Consider the following 21,748-nt stretch of genomic DNA (forward strand, 5'->3'; position numbering starts at 1 on the left):
ACTCTGATTTGTTTTTGTGGAGTTGTTCAGGTTTGGTAAATGTTATCTTCCGCTACACTACCTGCTCCTCTTCTTCTCCTTGGTGTCCTCTAGCGATGCAGGCTGCGCTACCCTGGTCTGGCTGCTGCTGCATCATCTCACACAGGCGAGCTCTATTCAAAACTATTTTCAATGTGGTCTTGCCAAAGATGCAACGGTAGGCAGGACTGGATATCTGTCCTTACCATATCTTGGCTAAGACACTTTGAAGTGTGCATCCCCGCATAAAAAAATTTAGATATATTCCAGAAACGAAACAACTAAATTATGTTTCCTGAGAAAAATAAGCAACTCTGACCACTTTATGGAGCCTACTGCTTTTTAAAGTTTCCTGAAGAAGCTCAAAGCCGTGTGTGTGCCTTATAAGTGAGCTGTGCGGATCAATGCTGTCTCCAAAGCTGCACCCAACATACAGACAGTGCTCTGCAGTGGTGCTGGGGTATTACGTATGACTCCATAGGGGAGCTCTCCTGGATTTATACAGCTATAATTTCCTGGCACCTACTATATGCTGCTCATGTATGATGGTCACACATTTGTGGCCATCATTCTTGTGCATTTTCCAGATCAGCCATGAAGTTATACCAAGTGACAAACCAAAATGGTGCAGAGGAACACAACCAAACCAAGCATCAGGCCTCCTTTTTCTCAAAGACTTGCTGGATTTGGCATCATGGATAGCCTCATTTTTCCAATGACTGGAGCATAGACCCACCTCCACTCTAACTTCAAGAAAACCAGCCTTATCCAACCGTTTGTAGGACAAACGGACAGACCTAGAGCTGAGCCTTTGAATCTGTCAAAGGCACCTGCAACCTTCAAGGCCTTCCAGACTGTAGTTATCTTTTATTAAAGTAATATGATTATAAACAATAATAATTAGAATTTGAATATTAAGAGCTATTATGTGCTGTACCAATCCAAATAATAAAGTGGGAGAGCAAAAAGCACCTATATCCATCTTGAACTGTACTAAAGTAGTGACAGAAGGATTTTCTTTGACATATTAGCCATGAATGCTAATTCATTTTTATTTCCAATTCTAATGCATATATGACAATTCTCATACATGGTGAAAGCTGTATGAAAGGGATGTAATGGTTCCCCTCAGCTCCCTGGATTTTTTGCATTATATATAGGATACACAAAAGCAGTTTAATTTTCTAAGCCCTGGCTCCAAGAACAGGCAGTCCTGCTCGAGCATCGGGGGTGTCTCGGTTGCACCCCAACCCAGGACTGGCCACGCTGCATCTGCCCTCCGTGTTTTCAAGAATACTGAGGAATCAAACCTAGAGCAGAAGCAGCATCTCCACTAGTACCTATAGCCAAAATGAATAAATACAGCATCCACAACAAGGTGGTCTAAGTTAAAACCAATTTTTGTTTGTTTCTTACTGCTCTCCAGGTTTCTCTTTCAGCTCAACAAAATCATTTTTATTTAAGAACAGGAGAGGATAACGTAGTGGATGGATTCTGCCATCATCTTAGGAAACTCCTGTTGAATAGTATAAAGCAGTCACTCCAGACAGAGTCATTTTTCTTACATATTAATAAAGAGAGAGCAGAATGTTTTAACTTGAGACATCTGAAGTAAGACTATCATTTGTTAAGAGTACTTTGAAATGAATAGGCCATACAAATCTTATTTGGGATGAGATCACATGCTTCCACAAACTTGATGCACTTCTGTGAGAGTATTTTACCTTGGCAAATATCAGCATTTTGCACTATAATGTGCCTTAGTATAAACATTATCGTCTGCTTATCATGGGGTTAATTGTGTTTATTCTTACATTTTAAATATAAGAAAATATAGCTGAACTTGGATGATTTCTAACAGATGCAGATCACCACCGGCACTGATCACTTCTTGTGTGCCAGAGAATTTCACAAGAAAATTAGATTATCCATTTCCTATCATACTTACATTGTGATGAGGATTTCTGATGTTGTCAGGAAATGCTAAAATCAAGGAGAATCCCCAGTACAATAATAACCCATTTTATTCATATTTGCAATAGGGGATGGCAGTATAGCGACTAGATATGCACATACATTTAAAGTAGAAAACAACACAAGGAGTACAAGCCACCAAAACAGACGAGCTTTCAGTCGTAACAGCAAGATCTCATTGGTTTTCTGCACCTTACTTTTTCCTTTTTTTTAACAGGAAAATTTGCAAAACCTTATAAAAACCCCTGCAAAGTCCGTCTTTGGGTCTACTACAAGACTTACATCTCTCTTCTGGGTGACTGCTGTCTAGTCCTGTCACATACACAAGTGAACAGCATTTGTTGGTACGTAATTCACACAGAACTCCTGAGTCACGCAGGGATGGAAGCAAATCAGGCTCATCCAGTGACGTAAAAATATCTGTTAAATAAGTTGCAAGTGGCTCTCACAAGCCATGTAAAATCAAATTGGATCTACCAGTGTGCCAAGTAAAACCCTTGCAGAGATGAGACAAAACTGGCAGCACCCGTTCAACCTGGTAACTCCAACACAGCAACTTGTTTCCTCGCTCACAGAAACAGCAACTTTGGGTCAGATCCTGCTCTCATAGAAATAAATGGCAATTTTTTCATTTAGAAGTTAGAAACTCCACATACTTTCTAATAAATATCTTAGGTTAAGTACTTGCTTTTTAATTATTCTGAGTTCATTTTCCCAAAGCATTATAAAACACTCTTTATTTCCTTGATTGTAAAAAAATATTCAGCACAAATCTAAAGAAAAATTACCGTTAGTTGGAGAAAATATTAAAATCACTCCTACCAAATAGAAATCTGTAAATTTAATGAATAATAACTTAAAAGGTAGTTCAACTGAGAAAAGGATTATGATCGTAGACAGAAGACAGTGTGTGTTTCATGCAGTACGAAGGAAGGGACATATTGACAGCTAGCTGTGCTGATTTACTCTAGCCATGATATCCTACCTTCATAGTCAGAGCAACTGTTTTGATCTCAGTACGCTCAGAACTCCAGTTGGTATTAGTGGAATTTGCATACAAATCATGAGCGGTAGGAACTCTGGTTATCTCCCTCTTAAGTAAAAACCATGAGACCTCCATTATACTACCCAATATTTCAAAAAGTTTAGAAACTTAAAACCCCCTGCAGATTGGCTTAAAATATTTATTAGTTAAAAAAGTTAAATATTTATTTATACAAATATGATGAGAAAAATCTCATGCAGACTTTTCACACAAAGTAACATAATTGAAATCATACGGTGATGGTTTTACAAAGTAGGTTCTTTCTAGTAACTCTGACAGAGAGATGTTGCGATCGCTCATGTGCCTGAAAGCACCATTCGCAGTAATTAGAAAGCTATTTCTGAAACTTAAGAGTTTGCTTGTGGAACATATGCCAAGATTTTCACACTCTTCACTAAGATTAACAATTAATATCATATTATTACTACGGAGAGAACTGGACAGAGACGTATGAACACTGGGTAATGAATTCCTGCATACACCACCGTACCTCTAACACTTTATGTTAATACATAAAGTTAACAAAAGATTGCTTTAGATAATTCCCGTAAATGATGGAAATATCTTGAGATAGTTATGGATGGCATCTGCTTCTGCTTAATTACAAATCTGCATTGGATTCATAATTTGTGTATATTACAAGTAATTTGCATAATTAAAACAATTAAGGGATTGACATATCATGGCAATTAGAAATGCATCAAACTCTGGATGTTGTACAAAAGAGAGCTTCAATATGAAACATTAATTATTTGAGAACAAAATATCCTTCAGATTCCTGCAGAACAACCTTCACAAATTCAATATACGTTCAATAAACTCCCTTTAGAGAAAGTTTTTCTCAGGGATATCCGCTTCGTTGTCAAGCTGTTGCAAGTTTAACTCAGAATGCTTAGGCTTAATTTGAATTTCTTACTGCAGTCACAGCATGGGCTTGTGTATTTATTGCCAGTTTCAGGATTTCTTATCTCATTTTCCGTAGTCTTATCCTGTTTTCTTTGTCCCTCTTCTTAAGAATAAGTATGAACTGATTGAAAAAGTGCTCTTGGTCCTTTTTCTTCTGAACAAGCCGGAAACGCTGATCTCTTCCGTATTTCTCTGCAAATTCCTTAAAGGTTGTTCTGCAGAAAAGAGAAACATTTTAAAGCTACAACTTTGTCAGTCCCATCTCAGACTCTTTGACCTGGATCTCACTTCACTTTTCACACATACACTAAAAACGGGTGTTCTGGGGAATATTTGACAGCAAACTGGTTTAGAGAAAAAAAATAAATTGATGGTAACCCCCAGGATGAGGGAGGAGAGACCATGACAGAACTGGCCAGGGATTGGACTCATGGATCAGCTTGCAATGGTTAACTTCCAGGAGTGACAGCTGACAGGACAATTCTGAATCGTTAACGCAGTATTTGCTGCAGCACAGGTTATTGCTGCTTTAACCTACGCCTGCTGGTACTTATGGCCAGTATTTAATAATAAGCCTATAACAGAGCAAAGAAACTCAGCCGGGTCTAATTGCAAACAAATGCACTTTGACTGTCAGTTGTACACCACACCTGACAAAATACTATGCTAGTTTGATCTTTTCTGAAAACAGCAAAAAATTAATTGTGACTTTGAGTGATGGGCATGGTGCAATTGAAATCCATAGGGAGCATTGCTTGATGATTTCACTGCCAGGTCCAGCATTTTCCAACACAAACGTGATATCTGAGAACAGAAACATTCACTGGTATTTTTGCCTGGATGCCACTGCTAAACCCAGTACGGACCCATAGGTCCAGGTCTGCGAGCAGCGTGACGGGGCACTATAATGACATGAAAATTCACAGACCAGCAACAAGGGCTTTTTATTTAAACTCCCAGACTTTATATTTCAAAGGTGTAAATTCTTTTAGCAGCATTTTCTAGCTTAATTTTCTTTCAGGGTGCCTTCACAGCGCCATGAGATAGGATGGGAGTTAATGAAGGAGAGGAGAAAAGCGATGACGATAGGAAGGGCAGCAACTCTCATGCTGTGCCCAGCCAGCCCAGCAGCAAAGCCTGGCAGGGCAGGCAGAGAGGTATCAGGCTCCCTGCAGCCCACCCACCCCGCAGGACTCCTGTGACAGCAGGAGGAGTCACAGTCCTGAAGAAAATGGGCTGGCAATTGGACAGGCTGCCCCAGGAGCACAGCCCCACCTTGGAGTAAAGCCCTGAGTAACCTGCTATGACCCTGCCCCTATTTTAAATACAAGGTAATTATCCCTGTCAATCCAGAGAAGCACAAAGGGAGACTGGAGAAGCTCTGATCCATCGGTGTTTTCCTTGGCAATGCCAAGCCTGGCTACTTCATGCTCTGGTTGTTCCTGGAGATGGTGCCAGGGACGCCGCATTTTCTCTGTGTCTGTCCTACCCTCTGCACCGCAGCGCTGCCTCGCTCAACCTGGCAACGACTTTGTGCAGTTCACACTGCTCTGCCACATGATTTTGCAATACTTATTATTGGCTAAATCGGGGCTCTAATTAACACTTAGATTTGTAAGTCTCTTGGATGAAGGCTTGTTTCTTTTCATAGAAAATATTTGTGATTGATTTATCTTCGTGCATACCAAAATCAAGCCAGAGACTACTGCAGGCAGATGAGTTTCTTTGATGCTGTGGTCTCCCAGTTAGCTCAACGAAAACATTAACTGGTGACATGTTCTCTGCCTTGTAGGACAGCAAGATTTTGTCCTTGCAAGCTGAAAACATCGTTGACCTGCGTTCGGCTGCTGCCTTAGCCCTGAATCCTCCTAGTTTAGTCTTGCTTGTATCTACATGTCTAGGCAGGTAGTTCTGTACAATTACCTGTTTATTTTACTAGAGAAAACAATAATTTCTTAGTTCTAACAGTTTAACTAGACTAATAAAATATAAATTTCTTTATTTTCACATAACTTGTAAATAAGCAAGTGCTATCCTAAGCACTGCATTTGCTACTGTGCAGATTTGGATCCATTACCTAAAAATCAAAATTATCGCATTGAATGCTTTATTTTAATTTAGTGATGTGGCATTAATATTAACTTTGTTAAATTGTGCTTCTCTTCCATCAAAAACCAAACCTAAACACAGTTTTTCACTAGTTACACATGTATGGCTAATACAAATGAGATTTCACATTCAGGCACTGATTTTATATAACTAATATATACCTGTCTATGTTGTAGAATTATAGCATATATTATACATTCATAAGGAGAGAAAGGAACAGAGAGGAAGATGGTGCGTCCCTTTTCCCAGTAGAATCACAAAATATTGTGAAATATTAGGGAAAAAATGTTAAAACAGCCTTGTAACACTAGATGTAAAATCTTGCTACAAAGCGTACGCTCCGTGTTATGGTTTTCTGGGGCTGATAAGCACAGGCTAAATGAGAAAGCTTATCTTAACAAATCTTCATAAGAAATGCCATACCTTGGCGATAACTTGGATTCTTCAAGCAGCTTTTTAAATTCTTCTTTGGCTAACAACAATTTATTTTTCTTTTCTTTGTACTCTTCTCTGATCCTGGTCTTGACAAACTGTTCAAATATCTTTCCAAGAAAGGGAAACAAGATACAGGATTCATTAACAAAGCTATTATCATATTTATGCTTGATCAAAGGGCTGTCATTCTCAAGAACTGTAGTTCTTATCTGCTGTTCGTATTTGCTGACTCATATGCAGCTGAACCTGCTTCACATAGCACTGATCATGTATTCTTACAATTCTCATAAACTAAGTAGCTGGAAAAAAAAGGCATAATTTGGACAGATAACATCTTCATTCAAACATCAAGTACAACATAAATCAAAATTTCCTGATTTCAGCGTCTTGCTCACATTTTCAGGCCTGTAGTATTATTTTTGTACACCTGACAGCAGTTTGGATCTTGCCTCTTTCCCAACTTGCTGGAATTCCTGAAAATGTCTATAATGCTAAATGTCAATATTCTGTAGGTTATCCCCAGAAAAGCCTGAAGACTGTTCAAATCAGTTGTCAAAAAATTCAAGCTTACACATGATTCTCCATACATATACACCCAAAAGCTTTAATGTGTCTAGAAGCATTGACAACCTTCTTCTACCAGTATTTGGCAGGAATATATGCAGCAGCATGCTCAGCACCAGGATTTTCCATTGTCTTGAAAAGTTAAGGAGTTGATTATGTCACAAAATTCTGCCAACTGCTTTAATCACATTTTTAATACCAAAAATCTGGCCCTGCTGGCTTCACACTCTACAAAGTGTGGCACACTAAGTTATCGAATTAAAGAAATTGCTACTCAGGATGCTATTAGCTTTCCATAATCACCATCCTTTCCACCATAAATTACATACATTAAATATGATTACTATGGGTACTACCACAGATGCTTTCTCATCAGCCATGTGGATGCACAGGTACAAACTCACGTTTTATTAAAGTAACCAAATTACAACTGGTACTTAATATGGTACATGGAAAAGGGAAGAAATAGTACTGGAAAAGTAAACATAAAAAAACAGCCATGAAAGCAGTACTATGAAAAAACTAGGAAATCTAAATATATTATACTGTATGCAACTGCATAAGTTGAGCGTAAGAGGAGATGGAAAAAATCAAACAAGTAACATAGGTGACACTGTTAATTCTTCCCTCTCTGGTATAAATGAAGCTATCATGCAGGTAATAAATCAAAATTAACAAGAGCTCACTATCTAATACAGTTGCTGCTTCACCCTTCACTGTTCCTTGCTTAAACGTAGTAGCACATTTCAACTGTTAATAACCTATTGGAAAATATTGCTAAGTAAGCAGAGCAAACTGCTGATGTTCAATAGCAAATTGCTTTGTTCCTCTGGCAGTGTAAGGACACAACCACCAGCAGAGTTTGTGCTCCTCAAACCCAGCTCAATGCAATTTCAAGTCAAGAGGAAGTTCCCTCAGACATTTGAGATCACAGTCAAGACGCTTTCCCTGCTCTTTCCAACGTACCTGCCTGACCACGGAGAGAAGGAAACGGCAGTACAGCCAGCATGCTCAGGAACTCAATTAATTCTTTCATTCATTCATTCCCTCCTTTAGTCACCCATTCCTTACTTTCATTGTGAGCCACTTTTCACCTCTAGCTCCCTCCAATATAAAGTCATTTGCATAATTTAAGAAGTACTCAGACACTTGCTATTCACGTCACACAGTCAGGAACCGTGAAGGTAAATGTTTCCATAAACCTAAGAAATGTCTTCCACTAATTTGTGTTACACTTCAAGAAATACCTTCATTAAATCAGGCATCTACTCTTGTCTGAGTCTAACTTTCTTCTTAAACTACTTATTAAAGGAAAATGGGATCTAATTAAATGGAATTACTCATAATCAACGTTTAGAGGTCTTAACTTCAAGCACAGTATCTAAAATATATTATGCACTTGGCATATGCTCCCAAGCTTACTTTTATTCTAATCCTACTTTGCAGAAGAGCAACCGATGATGAACCTCTTCCCCCTAGCTCTGAGACTGAATTACTGTCCCTCACTGAGCCAACCTCTACCTGACTATGGGTTTCTACTTACAGGACTGCCAACTACTTGCTTTTCATAACCCTTTTCTTGAGTACTATATATGCCCTACAAATGAGGTCCCCGTCAACAGATAATGTGCTTCAAGTACATAATATTATGTGTATTCATTATGTATTTTTATTATAGCATCTCCAAGGCTGATAAAACGAAAGAAGAAATATATATTGATTGACTGCTCAATGTTTGGGTTTTGTCCTTGCCAAGTCTCTGAAATAAATACAAAGCTTCCTGCTTAGTCTCTTATTTAAAAGTATTTTCCATTCTAGCAGTTTCTTTTACATTTTCATTCCCATATTTCTTTATTACTTTATTTTGCTTTTTTTCCTTAGGAAAGAAAATATTGGAAAGGTAGTAAATGAAGATGTATGTACCCATACCCTGGGAAGCTCTCTGGAGAATCACAAGACAATATGGGCCACAGTGCAATGGAACAGGAATAAGTACATTTTTCATCGTTTTTACTTAAAAATGGACAATTCCTTATTCAACATTCTTCCTTCTCTAGGAAGATGGAACACTGGCAGGGAAGAGAAATAACTACAGAACAGAAGCATTCACCTTCTCCACAACATCTTTGCATCTCTCCTAAATTTTTAGACTACTTTGCAGCTCTAGTGATAATTAACGCCCTCAAAAAACAAAGCAGAAAAGAGTCCACTTTCCTCGGCAGCTTGCCAGAAAAACTAAACCCATTCAAGCAGTCACCAGCATAGCCACAGTGCTCTGCCCATTTATGTCTAACAAGACTAGTTATTGCAAAACAGAACAGTAAATACTGCCAAACTCCTACAAAATATTCTAAGTAATAAAAATGAAGTAGTGTCTCCATAATATTTAAATAATTTAGAGTGGAAACATTCCCTTATGGCCATTTCCCTTTCTACAGCCCAGTTTACCAGACCCAGCAGGAGATGTGCCTATAGCCCAAGACATGGTAACTCATCTCTATCTGCAAACTCAATTATTTCCACTTGCTTTTCAAAGCAGACAGAACTTTCTTATGAGCAGAGCCGAAAAACTCACTCTTACTGAAAAACTTAAAAAAGTAATTTTAATTTTATGCAATTCTTTTTTACCTTACCAGGCCAATTGCTCTGCTATTACGGTTACTTTGGGAGATGTTTGCTGCCTACCAGAAGCTATTCAGGAGACAGTGCTCACCTGTTTACGTTCTTCAGAATTCAGTAGAAGGTAGCGTGGATCAAATACTATTTTATGTAACTCTTTTTCCCACGTAGAAAATGCTGAAACCTGTGAAGAACACAAACGCAGCTGCATTAAGGAATTTCAATAAGGATGTCAAAGAAGAAAATGTTCCAAGGTGAAGCAAAAGAGTAGTTCAGAAAGCTAATGAACCCTCTAAAGGATGCCTCAGAGCAGTTGGAAGTTGAATTTTAATCCGTTTCTGGCAACGCTCTGGTCGCCCCCACACCATTAGTATTGATTTGCTCTAGGACATCTCAGTGAGTATCTGGGAGATGCTCATTCCATATTTTTGATGGAAAGAATCTGTAGCAGAAAGGAAAATGCCGTTTTACTATCCTCATCCTCTTTGTACAACAGAAGCATCAATTTCCATTTAAGTAACTTTAACTCCACTCCTCTACAAAACTTAAATTGTAGACCAAATGAGGCTGTTAATGCACGGACACACTGAAGAACTAACACCAAACACCTTCAAAGCACCATGTTTTTGTAGTAAATGTGCTACTTCCCTCCCACAGCACATCTGTCACCTTTCCACTTTGAAGATCCATCTCTCCAGTTGAATCCAGCTCTCTGAGGTGGGACCGTGGGCAACCACCCAAGCCCCAGGCATCGCTCACATTCCTGCAGCCATATCAAGTGAAAATGTCACGCAGCCACAGAGTTTCTCTCATCTTCTCCAAAACCTCCTTATGATGAGTAAGCTCTAAGAACCACTGTGAATCTGGGCAGGTCTCTCACTTGCCCAGTCCCCTTTGCCTGGGGTTTTTATGAAGCAACATTCTGGGAGTGCAAGACTGAAATCCCCAGCCCGATTTTAGTACCTTGCACAACATCACTGTTAATCAGGTTGTTGCAGAAAACTGTGGAGTAACACAAAATATTCAAATCACTCCATTTAATAACAAAGAAAAGTACATTCACTAAAAAATTTAAGTATGTGATGCATTATTAAAACAACTAACACTCAAACACGAAAGCTCTGACAAAGCAAAGTGGGTTTCCTCTTAGGGCAGTTAGAAACTAGAAGATTCAAAGTTCAGGCTAACTTTCCAGATGCACAGCGATTCAGGGCTGCCTCATCCAAACACTCCACTTCTTGCAGCTTGCAGTTTGCTCTCTGTGGCCATATAGGTGGCAAAGTCCTGTGGTTCAGAGTCTTTCCCCATCAGAAAGATCAGCAACTCAGACTAATTTATCATGTAATCATCCCTGTTTATGATTTTTTCTTTAGTAATTACTTCATTTCATGTAGTGAAGACATATACCTAAATAAAGTGTTGACTACAGATGTTTATAATTTAATTCTAGCTACACATCATACACCATTCAGGATACTCATTTGGGGACTCTGCAAATGCATATAAAATATTAATATTCTGACTAATCTGTGTGACAATGTGTATTGTATTGCGGTTGTCTTCCTCATCATGAGACTTCAACCAGGGAATACATGTACTGGGGATGGTGGGGAATGCATCTCTTCCCACAATATATGATGCTTTTTTTTGTGGCCCAGTATCACCACAGACAAAAAGGAGAAGAAAGAACTGAGCTTGTCATGGTTTTTCTAGTTGTTGTCATCTCATGCTCTTAACTGGTGTAAAGTACAAGGGAAAATCTGAGCTGGGAAGGTGGGGGTTAGGAATCCCAGACCCCTTTTTTGTCTCTTTGGTATTAAGCAGGTAAAATCTTGAGAAATAATATAATTTTGAATCCTTAAAAGAGTCCTGTTTCACTGGCACCATTGTATCAAAGAGAAGAATTTCCTAGAAATGCAGACTGGAGAACTTGGATATTATGATGCCGGGATATTTTTACATTGGAAAACTTGCTACAGAATAGTGCTGTTGTCTTGGAACTATGCCAAAAATCACATTTTATTTTTAAAATGTTACAATGAATACGTATTTGTTAATATAATTTGTAGAAAGATTGAAAACTATGCTGAACAACTCCATCTAGTTCAAGCTATTTGTAATGCCATCAAGTAACTCCTTGAAAAATAATAGCATTACAAGGAAATGGCAGGAGATGTTCACTTAAATAATCAGTTTAAAATAACACTAATGGCCTCATTGCATTTCAAGAAATGCCAACCAGCTAGTGCTAACCAGCAGCTTCTCCGGACATTTAAAAATGCTTAGGGCAAAAGCAAAGTAACCTATCATCTATGCATTTTTAAATAATAGCAAAACCAAACAGTAAATTCCCTGAATTTCTTATTTCTATAAGCAATTTGAATCTTATATTGGAAGCACTTAAGGAATCCTATTATAGACTATCTCTAATGCTTTCAAATTTTGACTTCTTGCCCCTGATTTAAAATATGCCAGTAGAAGTCTTCAAACAGTATTCATTTATGGCACTTCTGCATTTTTTAAGCATAAATAACAAAATGTATTAATAAAGAAGGTCTGGCACAGAGATAATTTACTGCCAGGCTTCTGAAGATCTAATTATCTAACTTTAAAGTCTTCTGATTACTAGTGATAAATTTTATAAGCTTTACTGCCTAACAAGGAACACCTTGTTTTTTTTTCTTTACAGAAATTACATGAAGTTCTGTAGAATACGTATCTGCAGAGTGTTTCAAAAGATACAAAATCTACATACACTGCTCCATGTACACCCATTTACCTTTACAGGATCAGGGCCCAAATTAGCTATGCTCCTTAATTCCATTCATGCTCAGAGTCCTCTGGAAGATGGGACACTGTGAGATGAAATTTTGGACAGGTGATTTTATGGATTATAAACAACAGTATCCAAAATTCCTCAGATTGATGGTTAGTCTTTTGTGGCCAGTTCAGCACAGGTTTGGAAGTGCTGCCACAGAAAACAAAAGTCAGGCTGAAGCTCTTTACAAAATCAGTGAGCAGATGCTGTTACGTGATCTGTAATTCATAGTTCACTGATGATGAGGCTTATAGCACTGATGGGTTTTGTCTGTAAATTGAATTTATGCTTCATCTATGAACTCGTAATCTTGATTAGGTCGAGGTGAAATGGCTGCAATAACTCTCAGCCCCACACTAACCTGTACCAGCACTACAGCTGCCAGGTCTGTGGGAGGGAATGATGCCTGGGTGGCCATGGAGGGGCCACCCCTTCTTGTCCATGTTCAACCCAAAGCCCTGAGCATCTCATGATCCTGCACCTCAGCCTCAACTGGAATCAACAGCTCTTCTCAAGGAAGTGTAAGGACAGTTAGGAAAGTCCAGGGAAAAGGGCATGTTCTCCTAGGATTCCAGTACCTCCTTTCCTAACAGACTGGGCAGATTTCAGATAGCCAGTAAGAGAATCTGGCTTCTCACTGGTGGGATCATTGGAGCTGGCAGTGGTGAAAACTCTCCCATGCCAAAAAATAAAAGCCAACAGCTTACCAGGAATATTTCTGAGCCTGCTGCTATCTTTCAGGTGATATAGACTAAATATCTTTTGTCCTTTGTTCACCATGTAATAAACATTTCTGAGGTACGTGTAGGACACCCAGGTTAGTGTGTGGCTATGGTCACCATGCCCTGTTGAGCCACTGGTCTATGCAGGTGGAACTACAACCTCTGGTTATCTTTGGGTTTATCTATAGAACTTATTTGGAATTGCACCTGTGAAGTGCTGCCAGTTCTGCATGGACAGAAGAAAAGTCACAGTAAAGTACCACAAAGCCTATGTGGTTAATAGACAGAAAAAACTCTTTCAATAACTCTTCCTTTGACTACTCAGTCATAGTTATTAAATGATTCCTCTAATGGTCCTAGACGATGCTCTGTTTTCATAAATATGACACGTCACAGAACACAAGTGCATTTCTTACCCCTCTCTCCAGAAGCATGTCTCGGAAATGAGTGATGCGCTCTTCCAGGGGAGGCGTGATCTGAGATGCTGATGTTTCCTCATTTTTCTCTTCCATTTCACCCTTCCCCTGGTCAGCAGCTTGGGAATCTTCTGTTCTTTAACAAGATAAGATAGAAAATAGTTCAGTAATTGTCAACTTGGGAGGGGATTTTTGACCCTGTCTAGAAAATCCTCCAGGACAGCTGGACTTCTTTGCTAGCATGGAGCAGAGCCAGGGAGAGGATGCTGACAGCTGAGAAGTGACCCAAACTGGCAGTTCGTTATTAAACTGCAGGGTTTGCGGGCACTGCCAAGGGCCCTCTGACAACTCGTTATGTGGAAGGATGGTCTATCAGTGTGATCAAAGAGGAACTCGGTAGCAAAATACTGCGCTATATTTCAAGCTACAGAAAAGTGACAGCTTTATATAAAATTTGTCAAGGAGTGGAGACTTTAAAGGAGTGACTGAAGAGGCTCATCTTGCTTTATTTTTCTTTCCTGTTTTGTGCCCCCAAACTTGAAAGTCAGCACTAATCTTTATTTTATGTTCCCACACACCCCATGAGCTCGCTCCTGAGGGATGTAATCTGGCAATGCATCGCATGCACAAACTTGCAATAAAGCATCAGTGAAGAACCTGCCCTTTGTCAGTGCCAGAAGGTCTACATATATCCTGACAGCCTTTTTCCAAGATTGCATCTGATTAGAATAAATAGGTGTTTCTGAGAAAATGCTTACAACTTATTGCCTGAGTCCCTTTGCCTACAAGACCTCATAGAAAAAGGCACATACGTAGCACCACTGTGCTCATTTCAGGGTGGGACAAGTTGCAACCATAAAGTGGGTTATCCTACATAGTCAGTGTCATCACTAGACTGGAACTAATTCAGATGAATAGCTACATAATTTTATCAGTTAGAGATCGTTGACCGCAGTCTCACAATGCTGGAAGTGAACATGTATTTTCCCCATTGTTTGGAGGGCTAAAGATTTGCCCGTGTGCCTTCAGCATCTGCAGAGAGAGGTTAAATTGATGGCAACCTCGAAGTTAGGAAGGAATCTACTTCAGGATGGTTACGGCATTTGAGATAGAGGTACAGAACTCCTGACTTCAGAGAAGGTGGCAAACTCAGACCTCAAAATCAGACTTCTGTTCTGGGTCCATCCTGCTGTTTTCATAATGCTTTGAGCAATGAATGAGTTCAGTACAAATTAAGGCTCTTTCTGGCAAGCTTAGGAGTCTTAATATGATCACAACTTCGAAGTGAGGATAATGAAAGTAAGGCAATTTGATCTTTAGCCTCCTACTAGGCATGACTGCATTTTCTACTGATGTAATTTTCACCACTATGGAATAATACTTAGTCTGAAATTTCAACAGGAAAATACTTTTTTACTTCCAAGCAAATGAATTAGATCAGTATGTAATGTGAGTCCTAGTGTATTATCTTCCTTCTACAAATAATTACATTACACTTACATTTATCCTAAAATGATGCTGCCTTACTAGTGATTTGAGAGATATCAAATCAGTGTTCTTCACAGAATGACAGTGACTTTTATATCGTAATAGCAAATTTTATTCTGTGACATGATCCGTGAAAGGCCCAATCCAATTACTAGTACACAAAGAGCTGATATTGAGAGAAATACAATGCACTATTCCATCAGCCAAGAGCCTCTCTGCCCTTCAGTCCTCCTTACACAATTGAAAATGATGCTGAAAGCCATACAGACTTTTTTCTCATGCCAAAAATTACAAAAGAGAGCACAACTTCCCTCAGCAGATAATACAATAACCTGCACAACAAACTATGTGATTTCCCCCTCAGATGGACACCTAGGGGCAGCCTACTAGCATGATCTTGGAAGCCTGCAAATCTCAGTGGATAGGGTGGTGAGATATTTTTGCCTAACTCTGGTTAGGCAAAACTCCACTGAAAGGAGAAAAGACAATAGCCACAAACTGAAATACAGGGATAACCATCTAAGCATAGGAATAAGCTTTTTTCCTAAAAGTATGGCCAGACACGAGGGTAGGCTGCTCAGTACTCCATCCTTGGATATATCTCAAACCCCCTTGGACATACACCTGAGCGACCTGCTGGGACTAAGGTGGGACAGAGACCCCCAAGATCTATCATTCTGTGAAGAAAACTCAGAAATCCTAAGTTTCTCTGAACACTTTTTTGCTTTTGTATAGAACACAATCAGAGCATTGCCTGAGCTAGGATTTGACTTCAGTATTTTTAAGCAGCTTCTTTACACTCCAATGATACGTAAATAGAAGCGTAACAGCAGCTTGTGGAGCCCAGAGCTCCTAAACCTGCAGGTGAAATAGCAGGTCTTTCCTTACCAATGTAAACTCAATATATTAAGGTGTATAAACAAATACAGGCATGAATGTGAATGCTGGAAAAACCATCTGATGCAAAAATACTGCAATCAGGAAATTCTATCACACATCTGTGTGATGACCCTCTAGTTGAATTATGAAGAATGGTGCTGGAACTTTGATGCTCTTCTAATTAATTACTCTTCTCATTATCATTAGCGCAGCAATTTCTGAATAGCAGGCAATTTAAGCTAAAGGAACCATATCATTTACCAAGGTAACTTTACTTATATTAAATAATTAAAATAGAACACAGAATACAGCATATTTAAGAACAAACCCTGAAAGCATGTAACGCCTCTTTTTTTTTTTTGGCTTACTTAACTAAGAAAAAAATGCTAATAATGGCTGTGTGTGGGTAAAAATGGGGTTCAATTTCCTGTTTTGCTGCAGATATCAGGTGCAAGGCTGTGAATGTCTAGCTGCAACCTGCCTTCCACGTGCAGTAGATCTCTGAACACATCAAGCCCTGTCTGGGGGGAGAAACGCAGCACGCTGAGCCAGTGTTCCCTGTCCGAGCAGCATGAGGCTGGGCTCCATGCTAGTCTGAGCCCCAGTGTGATTGTTCAGCCCAGCAGCTTGGGCACCTGCAAGAGACAGATGCTCAGAGCATCATGGCATAGTGGAATGACACTGCTTCCCTACCTCCCAACAGCGTTCTCCGTTATATGCAGGAAAGCATTCTCTGTCTCCCTATACAACTATTAATGTGGACCTTACAGCAATATAAATAGATTTTCAATCCGTCCAGCACCAAAATGGAAATTTGTTTAGTTTTCTGTGAAGAAAAACCTTTTTTCACCTTTAGATTCAAACTGAAGAGAGCAGCACTGTGTCCACTCCCAAGTAAAACAAGCACAGGAAACAGAAAGTCAGATTTAGACTTTGTACGTGCAATTTGGAACACTGGAAGATGAAAAGCTTGTGATGCATACCCTTTTATCCAAATCTCAAGCTTAACCAGTGCTTTAGCAGACTCTGCAGCTTGAAAATTCCCTTTTTGCTGTTTATGGTGCAAAGTGATTCAGCTGCTTTTCTTATAAGGAATTACAGGCCACATTTTAAAAATCATAGAATAGTTAGGGTTGGAAGGGACCTTAAAGATCATCTAGTTCCAACCCCACTGCCACGGGCAGGGACATCCTACTAGATCAGGTTACCCAAGGCCCACCCAACCTGGCCTTGAATCTTGGATGCCCAAGGGATGGGGCAGCCACAACTTCCCTGGGCAACCTGGGCCAGTGTCTCACCACTCTCATGGTGAAGAAATTCTTCCTAATGACTAATCTAAATCAGCCCCTCTCCAGTTTATAGCCATTCCCCCTCGTCCTATCACTACAAGCCTTTATGAATAGTCCGTCTCCAGCTTTCTTGTAGGCTCCATTCAGGTACTGGAAGGTTGCTATAAGATCTCCTCGGAGCCTTCTCTTCTCCAGGCTGAACAACCCCAACTCTTTCAGCCTGTCCTCATATGGGAGGTACTTCAGCCCTTGGATAATCCCTGTAGCCTCCTCTGGACCCGTTCCAACAGCTCCATCTCCTTCTTACGTTGAGGGTTCCAGAACTGGACACAATACTCCAGGTGAGGTCTCAGAAGTGAGGAACAGAGGGGCAGAATCCCCTCCCTCACCCTGTTGGCCACGCTGCTTTTGACACAGCCCAGGACACGGTTGGCCTTCTGGGCTGTGAGCGCACATCACCGGCTCATGTCGAGCTTCTCATCGACCGGTTCTGCTTTTGTCTGACTAATTCAGGCACACACAGATGTAGGCAACTGAGACCCACAGCACTTACAAACAATAATCTCAGTTCCAAAGACTGATGTCAGCAGTGATTTTAACTGCTGTGTAAACAGTCATTAGTAAGTCTCAGCTGCAGAGATGGGAGGTTGCCTGCTGCAGTGGATACCCAGCTGGGGTCACACCATCCAATCTGCAGCAGGATGTCTCAATCACATTAACGAAAGCAATCTTAGTATAGCAGAAGAGTTTATATACGCTTTTCATCCTGAGCATAACTAAATTCTAATTTGAAATGAAAATTCTACAATATTTCACTTTTTTATGTCACGAACTGGTGACTATAATCTAATATTAATACAGCTAAACATGTGTTTAGACTTCATTTTTTTAATAAAAGGTCAGCATTTTAAAAGTCTGTCCATGAACCTCTATATTCTGCTGTTGTTTTGTGGTACAAAGCAAAATGTCAGGAAATCTTCACAGGCTATAAAAGAGAATTTAAAATTCAAAACAGCTATAGAAATGTAGTGGTTTAGGGATGTATGTTCTGCTGACAGAAAAATAAACGTTTTATGGCTTTTTGGTGACAGATCAAACTTCTGGAGAATTGGTATCATCACAATGAAGTCTGAGATAATGTTCTGTTCATTAAGCCAAATGTCACTTGTTTATTATGTCATAGTTGCCCTTACCTTTCATTGACCAAATACAGCAAATGATAACTGGTTCCTCCTCAACCTAAGATTTATTTTATGATGATTTATGATAAGGTTTTCAGAGCTTTAAGTAGCCTCTCAGTGCAAATCTTCAAACATTTCAAGTATGATAAAAGTTATGCTATTTCTTATACCATACAGAAATACAACACACATGATCACAAAAGCAGCAGGTGATACACATTTATTATCACATGCTATTTAACGTTTCACAGAATCACAGAATCACTAGGTTGGAAAAGACCCACAGGATCATTAAGTCAAACCATTCCTATCAAACACTAAACCATGCCCCTCAGCACCTCATCCACCCCTGCCTTAAATGCCTCCAGGGAAGGTGAATCAACCACCTCCCTGGGCAGCCTCTGCCAGTGCCCAATGACCCTTTCTGTGAAAATTTTTTTCCTAATGTCCAGCCTGAACCTCCCCTGGTGGAGCTTGAGGCCATTCCCTCTTGTCCTGTCCCCTGTCACTTGGGAGAAGAGGCCAGCACCCTCCTCTCTATAACCTCCTTTCAGGTAGTTGTAGAGAGCAATGAGGTCTCCCCTCAGCCTCCTCTTCTCCAGGCTAAACACCCCCAGCTCTCTCAGCCGCTCCTCATAAGGCCTGTTCTCCAGCCCCTTCACCAGCTTTGTTGCTCTTCCCTGGACTCGCTCCACAGCCTCAACATCCTTCTTGTGGTGAGGGGCCCAGAGCTGAACACAGGATTCGAGCAGTCTCACCAGTGCCGAGTACAGGGGGACAACAAACTCCCTAGACCTGCTGGCCATGCCATTTCTGATCCAAGCCAAGATGCCGTTGGCCTTCTTGGCCACCTGGGCCACTGCTGGCTCAGGTTCAGTCGCTGTCAACAAACACCCCCAGGTCCTTCTCCTCCAGGCAGCTTTCCAACCAGACTTCTCCTAGTCTGTAGCTGCACAGGGTTGTTGTGCCCCAAGTGCAGGACCCGGCGCTTGGCCTCGTTAAACCTCATCCCATTGGTCTCAGCCCAACCATCCAGCCTGTTCAGATCCCTTTGGAGCCTCCCTGCCCTCCAGCAGATCCACACTTCCACCCAGCTTAGTGTCACCCGCAAACTTGCTAAGGGTGCACTCAGTGACTTCATCCAGGTCATCGATAAAGACATTGAACAGGGCTGGACCCAGCACTCAGCCCTGGGGAACCCCACTTGTAACTGGCCTCCAACTGGAGTTAACTTTTGGGGCATAAAGTCACAGCTGAGAGTAGTCTGTGTTGTGTATGACTCAAATGACCTTTTCAAGACCAAAAGGACAACTCCACGTGCCATGAATGCTCTTCTCCACGTGAGATGCATTTGCAGCACTGGTGGATGCCGCAGCACTGTTTTGCTGCCCATGCTGCAGCAGACATTGCTGGCAATCAGAGGTGCTTGCCACCACGCTACGGGATTTCTGACACAATTGCACTTTTAGCTGGATGGCTGCATGATTTATGCTTATATGTGTATATATATGTATCTATGTACCCATAAATATATATACAAGAAAGATGCTATGAATTGTTAAGGCAGGAGAATCATGCAGCAAGTCTCACTAGGCTGAGATTGCCCAGCTTGAACTGTATTTATCTATTTGCTTTGGAAGAAAAAAATATATATGAAAATGTGTTTCTGCAAGTAAATAAAAATAATAGAAGATTAATTCTATTAATGCATAAAAATTTGGTCCATATTCAGGTCATATCATTTTGACAATGTCCTTTCGAGTGTAAAGCAAATAAGAGACTAAAAATCCCAAATTTAGTCTTTCAAGAGTGAATAAGTAGTCATGGAACTCCAATGAAGATAAGACGATATTCTTTATTCTCAGACTGTGAAAGAGGCACTGTCTGACCTTGCAACACACTGCACAGTAAGCCTAAGCCTACTTTACTACTGTAATCTTTGAATAAGTGCATTTTTCTAGAGTTTATGAACAAGCTTCTGGAGTTTTAGAATTCCATTTTCACATTTTCTCAACCAGTCCCTAAAGGGAATCACCTCAGTAGCACCTGAAAAACACCCACTTCTATACCCAGGACGTAATACTGACCTATTATTGTCAGATCTTCTGACTTCAATAAAAGTATTCTTGAATATTTTATACTAAATATAAACTTTTATACTGTTTATGAATACTAAATGCTATGTAAATACTAAAAGTACATTTGTATGTATAAGTACAAATACACTCTTTTATATCAAACATTAAATGCTTGAATAGTCTGAGTGTTCAACTCAGGAGTATCAGTTTTTTCCTTCCTACTAATACAAATCCACAGAAAGTCTTAATGAGGTCATAAGAACCACCTATTGTAGTAGAATAAGAATAGCAATGTAAGAAAGAATAGACTTACACTCAATATATTCACTGTACTTCATTTTCTTGCTGCTTTGTTTGCTTGTTACTTCATGAGAATTTAAAACATACATGGTAATAAAGGTCAAATAAAAGCACAATAGCAGAAATACTTGCAGCTATTTCTGAGCCTGTAGCCTGACTGCAGCTCTGCCTGCATACAGCATAGTAAGAGTTGACTGAAACCTTGGAAATCCTGATGCCAGTGAAAAAAATAACTGCTTCATTTCAATGAAGATAAAGATTTTATATAATGTCTTTGAAATAACTATATATACCTACTTACAGTCTTGATTTAACCATTTCAAAATTTGTAAGAGTCAGACAAAAATGGTTGATGTTCATGGGAAACAGATATTTTAGAGAATCATGGAGTTCAATGAAGAGTGGATACCTTAAGATTCTCATAAATTATTGGTCCAGTTATCCACACAGAACAATTGTATTTCTGTTTGCACTTTTTTGTATCAGACATTAGTTTACCAACATTACATATAGATAAGTAAACTTTAGAACTTACTTATTTCTTTTAGTTTTGATGCTAAGATCATCATTTTCATCCCCTGGACAAGAACTAACACATTTATCTGCTAAAAAGAAATAAATAGTTATTAGATTTGAATTAGATAAATGGGAATACATATTCCTGATATTAACCTTTGATTTTTTCGTCTTTGGCCCCTGCTCAGGAATTTACTATTTTTCAGGTACCACAGAGTATTTTAAAAATAACACATATTTCATTAGACCCTCAGAAACATCTTAACCTAAATGAAAGTGATTGCAATAAAACCAGCCATTTTCATTCTGAAAAATTACTCATCATTAATTTGTGACTTGATTTTTTAAAAATATTGTTATTCTTTCACCTGATGCTCTCTCCTCCCTTCAA

At 39.6% G+C, this 21,748-nt stretch overlaps 1 protein-coding gene across 1 annotated transcript in view; it reads right to left on the reverse strand.

Moving 5' to 3' along the window:
- Positions 1–2,195: 2,195 nt before the first annotated feature.
- Positions 2,196–21,748, reverse strand: part of TCERG1L (transcription elongation regulator 1 like) — a 100,481-nt gene continuing 80,928 nt past the window's right edge. Inside the window, exons 9-13 of the mRNA XM_069863362.1 lie at positions 21,377–21,446; positions 13,627–13,762; positions 9,765–9,854; positions 6,476–6,594; positions 2,196–4,158 (exon numbers count right to left, since the gene is read on the reverse strand). Of these exons, the coding sequence (XP_069719463.1) occupies positions 4,002–4,158; positions 6,476–6,594; positions 9,765–9,854; positions 13,627–13,762; positions 21,377–21,446 (572 nt within the window). The 3' untranslated portion in view covers positions 2,196–4,001. The remainder of the gene's footprint in view (positions 4,159–6,475; positions 6,595–9,764; positions 9,855–13,626; positions 13,763–21,376; positions 21,447–21,748) is intronic.

The sequence above is a fragment of the Phaenicophaeus curvirostris genome, chromosome 9 (genome assembly GCF_032191515.1).
Source record: "Phaenicophaeus curvirostris isolate KB17595 chromosome 9, BPBGC_Pcur_1.0, whole genome shotgun sequence".
NCBI classification, from domain to species: domain Eukaryota; kingdom Metazoa; phylum Chordata; class Aves; order Cuculiformes; family Cuculidae; genus Phaenicophaeus; species Phaenicophaeus curvirostris.